The following is a 12,660-nucleotide window of genomic DNA, read 5'->3' on the forward strand; positions in this document are numbered from 1 at the left end:
AAAAAAAAGGATAAACAAGAAATATAGCTCCAAGACTTCACTGCTTAGTAGTGTTAATCATTTATCTTTATTTGATACATTTTTGTATCGTCTTTTCACCATCTTGAGTATCATCAGAGGGATAAAATCATTAGTGTGCTAATCTAGATAGCCATAGTTCTAACACTGACCTAGGCTAATCTGCCTTTGCAATTTCAAGAACTATGTTTGACTCTTCTGAAAGTAACCTTAAATTGTAGTCTTGTAAGAATTCCAGAGCTGTATCCTTCACTCCTTCTCCTAATGAGGTTATGACCAAATGCTCATTATAATTGCTTTAGACTCCTTTTAATTTTCAAGCTTATTAATCATAAGAAGAGTTATTTAAAATTGCATAAATTAATCTTAGATTAAAAGCCCATCAAAGCCTCGAAACAATTAAGAATAAGTAGGATTTCCCTGGGGCAGCAAGTTTTATTTTAATAGTGTAGTCAGGTGGATATCAGAACATTGAAGTATGGTAGTGATTAATGTATGCAAAATTTAAATGAGAGTTTTTAAATGGCAAATCTAAATCACATATTGACCTAACTGTAGGCTTTAACTGCATTGTCTGTCATATATTTAAACTGTTTAGTAAATCAACATTTTAATTACAGTGTGTGTTAGGGAGGCCGTGCAACAAACAAAACCCGCTTCCCGACGCTCTGCGTGGAGCTGTGTAGCAGGCTGGGGCTGCGCAGGCTGAGGAGGGAGGAACGAGAGCAGAAACTTCAAGGAGACTAACGAGACTTGGTTTTGCTTGTGGATGCGTTCTTGTCTCTGCTTTATCTCTGCCCAGAAAACACTGCCGATCGATGTGGCTTTCTGGCCCTCTGGGCTACCTGCACCATTCTGTAGACACATCGGTCCTTTCTGCACCCCGAGCTGGCAGAAGCTACAGGTGATGTCCTCATGGGGGTGGGAAATTCTGTGAAACACTCTCTTCTGGGTGCTTTTGTCTTGTGACTCTCGGAGTCCCCGTGCCCTCCTCCTGCCTGTGCCACCCGCAGCCTTGCAGGCTCCTGCAGATCTGTTGAAGCGCTGTGTCTTCGGCCCCTGCTATGGGAGATTTCGCTCCAGCAGCCAGCTGAGAACAGGCTCTCAGGGATGCTGAATGCCTTACCAAGCACAGCGAGAGGCAGTCCTTGCCCTGAATAGTCGCTATTCTGAGGATGGGAACTGGGAGAGAGAACTGGGCCAGTAAACACCCGGTCCCAGATCAAACATAGCCATGCAAGTACGTAGGAAAAGCTGGTGCTTTATGGCTAAACTTGCTGTGATTTGACATATCCAGTCCCGTCACTGCAGGTGCTGCGTGGAAGGGATGAGAAGGCGTCATTTCTGGAGGAGAGTGTCTCTCAAAGCAAGGGTTGACCTTGCTGGAGCTTTGGGATGCTGGGGGCACGCTTTCCAGACAACATGCTAAGCCTCCCAGTCGCTGCTGTTCCAAGCATTGCAGGCACTCATCCTTTTCTTGAACAGGTTGCCTCCCGTGGTCAAACACATCCTAAAATTGCAAAAGTAAAACGAGAGATGCAACAGACAGGTAACAACTATAGTGTCTTGCGAGCTCTCTTCACCCATGTATATATTCTGTGTCTCCATGGATCAATGCAAACGTCTGAAGCCTTCAGAGTGTGTTACCCCACTCAAGCCTTAGAAGGGAGCGGTGGAGGGAAGCCTGCTGCATGGAGCAGCCCCTGAGGAGGGCTCTGACACCTCCTGTGCCTGTGAATTGACAATGTTTTGGGAGTCGGCAGTAGAGTATTGGCCTGAGGATTCCTCGCTGCTATTCCTGGCTGTGGGAGCAGAAATTGGCCTTGTGGATAGCTAGCACAGATAATTAGAACAGCATTTAGTTTGGCTTGTCCTTGGAGGCAGGAGCTCTAGATGTAAAATCCTCCACTCCTGGAGGCAGTGGTAGAGTGATGAAATCTTACACGTGCTGAGGTCACTAGAGGGGGACACAGGGTCAGTCCGGGGTAGTTTGGGTTACCTCGAGCACTTCATGTCTCCAGGTGACCTGGGAAGATAGTCCAGCTCCAGAGCTGAGGTTTGTATTTATCCTTTTGGAGGTCCAGCTTGTGTTCCCATTAAACCTGTGAATGGGCAAGAATTTCCTCTCGAGTTTGTGCCCTCAGTTAATGACAAGAGCTGTAAATAGCACAGAGGCATCGGTAGCAACCAGAGAACTATCTGGGATGATAACTGTGGTGCGCCGTTTGACAGAGAAGTTCTTATTTTCCAAAACTGAAGGGCTTGTGCTCCCTCGGCCAGCTAGGGGTGAGTTGCCAGCCAGGTTTTTCTGATTTAGCGTTTGCACTGCGGCCATCTGATCAAGCTTGCCTTTGAACAGAGAGAGTACCTGCAGTGGAGGAAGGCATGGGACATCCAAGCTGATTCAGGAGCGTAAGAAGCGTCGTGATCTGGTCACGTTTTGCACTGAGTTACTGCAGACACAGGCTGGAGTTCTGCCGAATGGCTCTGAGACGTGGTGGCGTGGGGTGGAGATGGGTGCAGATGCAGACGGATGGGTCCCAGGGGTCCTGCAGGCAGCGATGGGGCTCTGCGGAGCTGGGTCAGAGGATGCTCTTCCTAGGTCTCTATTCCTGCTGCCAGGGAAGCCTCACTAGTGTCCTTGGGGATTAGGGAATGGCAGGGAAGGGGAGCAAGTTTCTAGTCTTCATTTTATTCAAAAGTGCCCCAGTGCTCGGAGGTGCCATGTTTTGTGCAGGAAAAGTATCTGATGCACCACGGAGACACTCAATGCTGCAAAGCAGTGACATGCCATTTCTAATATTGCCTAATAAACTGCTGCATTGTCTTCTCTCTCCCCCCCTTTAAAAAATGGCATCAAAATTGCATGTTAAGCAGAGAGTGAGCTTCCCTTAAAGCAGCCTGTAGCCATCAGTAATATTTATTTTCTCTATTTGTTTTAAGCCTGTGAAGACTGTGGTTTCCTCCATACTGTCCTGATGGAGCCCTGACCAGCGAGCGTGCAATGCCCCTAGCCCTAATGTGCCATTAATGATAGGTTAATGTACAGTATAATGTTTTTTGGACTATGGGTTCATTACACTTCTGAGTGCAAGGTCCTTCTGCAGAGCGCCCAAGGTCCCATTGCATTATATCATGCAATAAAAATACCCTTTTCATATCACACGCTAATAAACTGTATTTGAAATGCTGTCTGAGGGCACTGCCATCGTCTTGATAGACTGTGTCTGCAACAGTTGGGATCTTTTTATTATGGATTTTGTTTTGCTGAATTCAAATTTTTAAATGAAATGCATGATTTGTCTGTGCTTCTTGGTAATAAATGGAGCACAGTCCTTTAACTGCACAGTCTGGGAGGGTTCCTGCAAAGGAGAACATTAAAAGCGTGGCACTGTTGCAACCAACAGCAGTGCTGCTTGTTTCCTAACGTACCTTGCATAAGCATGAGGTCTTTTATTGTCATTTCCAGTTTGCCAGGTGTTGGGGTTACGTTTGGGAGTCACGTAGTCGTTAACATAAGACCTTGGTCCCTCTAATGGTGTCCCTCCTTCCTCCTCTGTATTCACAAGGTTTATGTTAAATCTGCTGCTCAGGCCACAGCCACCCCTTAGATGCAGGATGGTGAAAAAAATATAAGGAGATGCTGTTGTGGGCTAGATATGGATGCACTGCCAAAAAAAGAGCAACATCACTGGGCACCATTTAGGATTAAGGCTCCTGTCCATGTCCTCCCTGTCCCTGTCATCTCCTCTGCCCCAGGAAACAGCACCCTGTCATTTTTGCAGATTTACAAGGAAGTTGGTGACTGATTGGTATGTTCACTTTGTCGCCATCCTGGCTAAGGTCAGTAGCTGCCTATTTCATGGACCCTTTAAACCAGTCTTGCAATAAACACTTGTTTTGTGCCTGGGGAGTCCTCTGAAGTCACAGCAGCATTGCTTAAGGGATGTTATTTATTGTCTGCCTGTCCTTTGGCAGTGCTGAGGAGCCGCAGCACTGGTCTAAAGCTCCTTGGTGCTATCCAAACACAAGTGTTGTGTGGTCAGTGGCAGAGGAACCTATTTATGGGATAGACTCTTGTGAAGCTTTGATCTTCCCTGGACTTGTGCGTGAGAGGCAGCATAACCTGTTATGTGTGCATTTAGACTAAATAGCTGAAAGGATTCGGGTAGCCCAGATTTGGGGCTGTGGGTGATGCACAGGCCTTGTATGAGGGCTGTGTCCCAGGGGGACTTTCATCTCCCCTCGTCGGTTCACCCTCACTCCTACCAGCAACGCCAGCGAGCCGATCCGGAGCAGAGCTGCGTGAGGGTACCTGGTGCTGGCAGAGGCCCACGTGTCTGCAGTCCTGCCGAGGGAGCGATGTAAAGTCTGGTGCTCTAAGCTCTGGGTGGGTTAATATCAGAAACGAAGATTCCTCAGGCTGCAGGAGAAGGCCATGAAAGCAAATTGCTGAATTTTAAGGGTAGGTAAAATTACGGAACTTTTACCCTTGAATAATGGCAATTTAATTGACTGAGCTAAATGATTGATGGTTTGTGAGCAATGAGTTCGAATTACCAGGGCTGTGTGTTCAGGGGGGTGCTGCCCTTTTAATTTCGTGTCAGATATTTAAATGGTTTACATCACCCTCTGCGAGGCACTCCCCTTTGAAAGAGTTAACCTGTCTGGTGGGACACTGCAACTTGAGAAATGTACCCTTTATCACGCAAACAAGATGAGACAAGTTCATTTAAAAAGCCTAGTTTGTCATTCTTTATCTAATTTTCGGAGTTGACACACAAAATTAGGCTGGCTGACACTCACTCGGGGGCTATCCCTGGCCCCGTCCTGCCTGACCTTTTCGGCTCCAAGCTGCTGTTTGCTTCCCCTTGACTGCAGAAATTGGGGAAGCTGTTTGGTGGTGGCTTTTCAACAGATCTTATGCTGCTTGGGTCTGCTGGACATGCTGATCACCAGGTGTTTTTAAGGTTTGTGGTGAGCTCTTGCACGTTACTGAGACTCAAATGTTGGCTGAACCATCGCTGGTTCATATTTAAGTACAGCGGTTTGCTTGTGTTTGGTTTAGAACATCCTGCTCACTGTTGAAGTCAGGGCTGGGACTTTTATTTGTGGCTGAGACACTCAGTGACTAGAATTTATTAATAGTGTCTAAGCTGTTGTGACTTCCATTTTTTTCTTTCTTGAGGTGACAGTTTATCCCAGCCCCATCCTGTAGCCTGGGCATGCCCTAGACCTGGAGTGGTGCAGCTGCATTTCTCCTTCAGCAGTTTTGTTTTTTACCTGTTTTTTTTTTTCCCTTGTTCCTTCCTTCCCTCCCTGTCTAATCTCCCTGGCCCTTCTGGCTACCCAGGGAGGTGGTGGTGTCACCATCCCTGGAGGTCTTTAAGAAAAGAGTGGATGTGGCACTTAGTGCCCTGGTCTAGTTGACACAGTGGTGTTAGGACAAAGGTTGAACTCGATGATCCCAGAGGGCTCTTCCAACCTAGTTGATGCTGTGATTCTGTGATTCTCTCCACTCTCCCTTCCAAACATATCTCCAGTTTAAGGCACTGGTTTCTGAGGTGTGCATGTTTTGAACTGCGGGAGTTAATGGTTGCAGCACTCTGGATGCCTGAGAAGGGGGGAATGGGGGACTAGATGCTGAATAGTGGCAAAATGCAGAGAACCCGTCAGGGTGACACTGTGAAGGAGTTGCTGAGAGCAGAGGAGGCTGCTGCTGATGGGTACATGGTGGCTGGAGACTTGGGAGGAAATCTTAAATGTTTTCCCTGAGACACTTCTGGATGCTACGCCAACCACAAGTCCATCTCGCATAGTTTGCGCTGCATTTTCACTCAAAATGTTGCTGTAAGCAGGCCAAGGGCCAGTTTGAAGGACTGGTGCATTGTCCACAGTTCTGTATTGCTCTTTGCTGTATGTTTTTATTGCAGTTGCAGGCGTGAGTGCAGCAGGCAAGCTGCTGCCGAGCGAGGTGTGGTCTCGCGAGGTCAGGAGTTAGAGGCAGTGAAGTGGTTTTGGCGTTGAGTTCAGCTCAGGCTGTCCATGGGCGTTGTACATCCTTGTGCCACTTGTGACCTCCTTGCTGTCGGTGCCTGACCTGAACATGCCATGGGCTGGCCACCAAGGTTTCCAAGGACAGGTCCCACTGACACTAGTCTTGGCATTGGGGGAAATCTCTGTTCTCCCATTCCCTATTAAAAAAGAAACAAATGAACAAAAAACAAAACAAAAAAAACCCACAACCTTTTGCACCCAAAAATACTGAAGCGCTGGGCAAAACACCCTTGCACTGATTCTCACAGCACTCTCGTGGGAGAGCAGAGTCATTTATTCCCTTTTTAACCATGAGGCTGAGGGAGATGAGGCACCTTTGTGAAGGTCACGCTGGAAAGTATGTGGCAGCTTGGGAGTAAACTCTGGTATCCTGCCTCTCTGTTCCCGGTTGTGCCCTCTCCTGAATTGTTCTCATAGGTGGGAATCAAGTAAAAATAGGAATATTTCAGATGGAATTTGTTTAGTAAAACAGTGAAACCCAAACATACGTAGGATATCTGGAGTAGGAGATAAAAAAAAAAGAGGGTGCAGTCTTTGTTTAGTGTTGCTCCTGATGGTAGACCTTCAAGACCAAAGCTGAAGATCTCTAGTAGCCAGATGTTGGAAGGAAAAAGACATTGTCCGTATGCTCAGTGCCACAAGTGTCTGTGGACTTAGGTGCATCATTTTAAGATCATGCATCGTCTCTTGGTAGCATTGAACTGTCCGCTGCTGTCCTCAAAGTTCTCGAATGGACTCTGGTACCTCTGGATATGATGTTCTTCCTTGGTGGGCCATTTTCCAAGCCACGGCTAAGTGTGAGCACACACACATCTGCCTGGATGGGAAATTCAGAGGTCTCTGACAAATTTAAAGTTGCTGTCTACAGCTAAGACTGGCTGAAAGGAAGCAATTTACTTCAAAAAATTGAATATTGGGGGGAAACATCTATTTCTGTAGCAGTTACAAAGAGCAAACTCGGAAAGGTCGATTGCAATGGCAGGTAGCAGCTGCCCACAATTTCAAAGGCCTGGAGATAAAATTAAGGGCTTGCAGCTCGAGCCTGGTGGGAAGCAGTGACAAATCTGAGAAGGGGAAAGCGAGTTCTTTGAACTGACTTTGCTTTGGAAACCTATAATCATACACGGGAGTCGGGTGGTCTTGTACCTGCGGACTTTGGCATCTCGGTGACTGTTGTCTGTGGGGTGTGCACATCCACACGTACGTGGGCTTTCACACAAAGGGAGTTTTACACAGAAAAACTCATGAGCCTTCTTCAGGCTGCCACCGTGCCGTTTCTGTTGTAGCTTCACACTAGTCACTGTGGTGTCTTTTAGGTTCTGTAGGCTTTTGGCATGTTTTTTCCCCCCCCTTCCCCATTTCAAATTTGAATTATAGACTGGGCATGAACAGGTCAGGCTGATACTGGAGAGGAAAGCTGGGAGTGCAGCTTCTCCCTGCCCGGGCTGACTCATAGAATCACAGCAGGGTTTGGGTTGGAAGGGACCTTAGAGACCATCCAGTCCCAACCCCCTCCCACAGGCAGGGACACCTTCCACCAGACCAGGCTGCTCCCAGCCCCATCCAACCTGGCCTTGAGCACTGCCAGGGAGGGGGCAGCCACAGCTTCTCTGGGCAACCTGGGCCAGGGTCTCACCACCCTCACAGCAAAGAATTTCTTCCCAATATCTCATCTCAGTCTACGCTCTTTCAGTTTAAAACCATCTTGCACACCCAGACACCAGCACCATGCTCTGCCTCCTGTTCTTGCACTAGCAGATCCTTACAGACCTTTCTACATCGTGGGTTTTGCTTTTGCAGTTACGCCAGCAGCTGTTGAAATTATTCATACACTCACCGATGATCAGCAGCGAGGTTTGGGAGGTGACTGGGTTATAGTTGTTTAAATTAAATTACCTTCTCTCCACCAAGGTCTGACCATGCTTGCAATGTGGTTCACAGCATAAACCTGTGCAGTCTCTTCCATTCTGATGAATGGATGGGGAAGAGTTTCATTTAAGTAGTTTCAAATTATTCCTTCCATCTTTCCTCTACGAGGTTAACTGGGAAAGCAACTGAGCTGGTCCCAGTAAGACCTGAAGAAGGGCTCTCCACAACTCAGGCTTCTCCCTAAAATGTTCTAGCTGAGATTCCAGCTATCCCAAAGACTTGAAGCAACAGCATCTCACGCTTCCTCCATAATTCTTGTAGATAATGGCATATTTTATTCCTGTGGCTCCTGTGTTTGCTGGCCCTGGCCCTCAGTGCGTTTTATTGCTTGGAGCTGATGCAACGAGGATTTATTGTGCTTTATTTAGCCCGGTGCTGCTTCATTGCTCTGCTCAGTGCCAACCTAACCCAGCAGACCACGAGGGTTCCTGCGCTCGGTCTCCGTGTGCCGATTGCCGTTGTTCACCGCTGCGGCTGCCGTCGGTAATTCCCACATGTACGTCACCCTCCCCAAAGGCTCCCCGCAGATCTACTCTCATTCCTTTCAGGAGTTGTTTGCAAGAGCTGTGAAGTTTAGTGTTGCAAAAACTGAGCTGCTTTTGATTTGGAGTAGAGGTTTTCATCATCTGTGATCGTTTCTCCTGGCGATTGCTTTCTCTCAGTCATTTATGTAATTGCGGTACTCAGTTTCCTGTGGATTTTTATACTTCATTTGAGATTCATCTGAAGATGGCATGTTCCCATCTCTAGGAATGGGGCCAGCTTGAGACACGAGCTGCCGAAGCTGGCTGCTGAGATTGCAGGCCATGCTTTTGTTTCATCCTGAGACGCTGTTCTGATTTTCCGAGGTGTCGTAAGACACAGTCCTCCAGTAGCCAAATAATTAATAGCCAAGAATATTTTATAGTCATCCCTCTTTCCCTCATACTTAATTCCCACAGTAGCTTCTCATGAAGACCTGTCTTGGTTATACTTAGGTGATATTTTCATTTCTATATCAACTGATCCCTCTAAATGACATGTACTAGCATGAGCAAATGCCTCTCCGTGTGGATGCTGTGAGTGCTGCGGAGCCTGGCGCCTGCTCCTGCTGCACCTGCAGGCACAGAGCTCCATGACCGAGTCACAAAAGGAGTTTAACGCTTGCAGGGATATTGATATTTTTCTAGGTAATTTCTAGGTAATGGTGCTTTGCCAAAGCACCATTTAGCAGTGGAACAGCCTCGCAGGCCGTCCCAGAAGGAGCAGGTTCAAAGCATGGTGAGCTCATCGAACATAAAAACACCCCCACAACAGTATTTTCAGGGAGTGCTGGGCTAAGGACTCAGTAAAGGGTCTGGGTTCCCCCAGCCCCCCTTTCTCTGTGTGAACAATGTACATGGATAATCCGGATCCAAGAGGGGAAGTTCACTGGTTTCAGTCACAGCTTCATTGCGTTTTTATGACTGTAACCACAGGATGTTCCAATGTATTTTTAAAAAATTTAAAAAAAACAAACCTTTTTGGGTTTTCACAGGAAGGGTTGTGTTTATCTTGGCTAACTCTGCCTGTCTCGCTTTCCAGGGCCACCCCTTCATCGTGCAGTACAACGATGGGAATGCAGAAGTCGTGTCCATGTGGGTGTGCAGGATGCTGGAGGAACGGCGATCGACCCAAGGACCGCAGTGAGCTGGGCTGGCTCACGGCACAGCAGCTCATCCCCAACTAGCAGCACCAGCCCCGTGCTTCGGACTCTCAGTCTCTCTGGATCATATTTTACTAAAAATATTTTCTAGAAGCATCAACAAAATCTTTCAGGATATTTGTTGCTGCCTTTTCCTCATCACCACGTTAAGGAATTTTCTTCCCACATTGCTTTTGTTGCTGAGCAATTTAATGTCCTCAGCTTATCTTCAGTTAAACTGTACACAGCCTTAAAGCAAGTATTTTATATCTATATTTTTTGTTATTGAATGTACTGTATATTTCCTGGCTCCAGAGTATTTTTTAACTGTTACTCTTTTGCTATTGTACAGATGACACGTTGAGTGTTCGGAGGATTTCGTAAGGAGGTGTTGGCTGTCTTTGAGTACAGACATCCCCAAAATGCTGGGTTTAAATGTAAAACAAAAGCAAACAAACAAAAAAGAAGTATCTGGACTTGTGCATCCTGCAAGGAGGTGAGGGATTGTCCTTCCAGAGTCAAAGCAGGGCAGGTACATCAGCATCGCACTATCGAATGACCGGCGGTGCCTCTCTACTCCTGGGCGCCTGCTGCTGTGGCTAGTGATGGTCCATCTGTACTGGGCACTGGTGAGGCCACACCTTGAATCCTGTGTCCAGTTCTGGGCCCCGCACTTCAAGAAAGATGTTGAGGTGTTGGAGCGAGTGCAGAGGAGGGAGACCAAGCTGGTGAAGGGTCTGGAGGGTCTGACCTCCGAGGAACGGCTGAGGGAGCTGGGGGTGTTTAGCCTGGAGAAGAGGAGGCTCAGAGGTGACCTTAGTGCAGTCTACAACTACCTGAAGGGAGGTTTTAGCGGGGTGGGAGTCGACCTCTTCTCCCAGGCAACCAGCGCTAGGACAAGAGGACACAGCCTCAAGCTTGGCCAGGGGAGGTTCAGGTTGGACATTAGGAAGCATTTCTTCTCAGCAAGGGTCATTAGCCATTGGAAGGGGCTGCCCAGGGAGGTGGTGGAGTCACCATCTCTGGAGGGGTTTAAGAAAAGCCTGGCCATGGCCCTTAGTGCCCTGGTCTAGTTGCCATGGTGGTGTCAGGGCAATGGTTGGACTCGATGATCCCAGAGGGCTCTTCCAACCTCATTGATTCTGGGATTCTGTGGGTTTGCTGGGAGGGCCAAACAGGAGAGACAACACCACGCTGGTGCGTGCGAAGAGCAGCCATGCTCAGGCACTGCGGGCTGATCCGTGAGTGCAGAAAGGTTTTGCTGAGGTGGAAAGAGATGAGGTGAGAGTAGGGGTGCCGCTGGGTGAGCACCAGCCGGGGCTGGCAGCCCCGGAACCGTGCGTGGCCGAGATGGGCTGTTGGCCTCTGGCTGCAAAGGGAGAGCAGCCCCGGGCATGGGGGGTTTGCAGAGAGGGTGGGAGGTTCTGCCTGTGCAGCATGAGGAACTGAGGATCATGTGTTTTAGGTTAACAAGTTTAGTGCTGATGTGACTTGGGCAAGGGAGGAGGTTGGGGCTTTTGTTTGCTTGTCTTTGCATTAGTAATAAACTTTTGCTAAAAAAAAAATCTCAGGTAGTTTATTATATACCAGCAGCTTAAAAAAAAACCTAATTTGGTGAAAAATTCCTCCTGAACCACTGCAAATCCTAAATGTTTCTGTGGAAGCAGCCTGGAAAAGACTTTGGTTCCTTCCTTGGAGGGATCGTTTGTCTTCTTTTGAAGTATAGAGGTTGCAGGCATGAACTTATAGACTAAAGTTTGTCTTAATTGCTCTGATGTCACAACCTCCCTGGCAGATAACAGTACAATGAATGAGTCAACGGCCCCCATACCTTCAGGTCCTTTTTCTAAAGTGAGACAAATCTCTTCCCTATGAGCCAACCAGACCATAGGCAGCTCTTCCATTTATTTCTCTCTAACAGTTCACGTTGACTTTCTCTGGATAAAAAGTCTCTCCCTTGGATTTAGTTAAAAAGTCTGTAAACCCAAGGCTTTTCCTCTCGCTTTCCCTGGCAGGGAGGTCGGGAGGGGAAGGCATCACCCTGAGAATCTGTGTGGGATGCCAGCTGATGGGAACGTGAAAAATCTCCTGGCTAACGGGCTGACAGTGTTATAATTCACTGGCACGTGTATTAACCTTGCTGTCTTCATCAGTATACGTGATCAATCCAGCAATCAGGGGAGGTTTGGGGCCTCGCTCATCTTTCCTTCCCCAAGACCTTGAATTCGGTGCAGCTGAGGGAGAGGAGGAGGATGTGCCACCGTGGGTCTGCTCAGTGGCACCGCTTCCACCCTGCTCCCAGCGCTGGGTTAACGCTGTTTGGGGGGGATTGGGGCTGGATGGGAGCGTGGAGAGAGTGGGTTGGGGAAAACCCGGCTCCTCTGCAGCACGACCAGCCTTGCTGCCACCCTGAGTGTCGAGCAGCAGTGGGGGGGGGTCTCCCTCAACTGCCACCTCCTACCTTGGAGATGGTGGATCCCCATGGGAGGTCTGGACCCCACAGCTCAGTCTGTGTGGCTGCATGGGGGCTACTGGGGTCCCCCCGGCACAGCACCTCGCTCTCCCCTTCCAACCCACGTCCTGGCCCTGCTTTGCACACACGTGTGTGCAAACCCCTGGTGCCCACAGAGCCCAGTTCAAGCAAGTCAGCCCAATTCTCACCACCACCCATCAGCACCAAAGGGCAAAACTGAGGGGAAGGCAGGGAGGCAATAAAATTGGGGCAGGATCTGGGCAGCTTTAGCTCACCTGGGTGCCCCCACCCACGACAAGCAGCTCCCTGGCAGTCTGCACCCAGTCCAGACTCCTCTCCCTGCAGCAAGTGTGTGTCAGCCCCACATCTGCAGCAAGTGTGTGTCAGCCCCACATCTGCACCATGCGGGGCAGTGGGAGCCGGGGTGAGCCTGGCGTGGGACACCCCAATGCGGTGCAGGGTCACCCCCAAACCCAGCTGGAGGGGTCCGCTGGGGTGCAGCCCTGAGAGCGGCACGACG

General features: G+C 48.7%; 1 protein-coding gene across 4 annotated transcripts in view; it reads left to right on the forward strand.

Moving 5' to 3' along the window:
- Positions 1-11,188, forward strand: part of MAP2K5 (mitogen-activated protein kinase kinase 5) — a 134,516-nt gene extending 123,328 nt beyond the window's left edge. For 3 of the 4 annotated variants that reach the window (XM_068409968.1, XM_068409969.1, XM_068409970.1), the window contains one exon: positions 9,568-11,188. In XM_068409968.1, coding sequence (XP_068266069.1) covers positions 9,568-9,672 — 105 coding nt within the window. In that variant the 3' untranslated portion in view covers positions 9,673-11,188. The remainder of the gene's footprint in view (positions 1-9,567) is intronic. The other variant, XR_011048940.1, reaches the window with a different exon arrangement.
- The last annotated feature ends 1,472 nt before the right edge of the window (positions 11,189-12,660 follow it).

The sequence above is a fragment of the Nyctibius grandis genome, chromosome 11, assembly GCF_013368605.1.
Source record: "Nyctibius grandis isolate bNycGra1 chromosome 11, bNycGra1.pri, whole genome shotgun sequence".
NCBI lineage: Eukaryota > Metazoa > Chordata > Aves > Nyctibiiformes > Nyctibiidae > Nyctibius > Nyctibius grandis.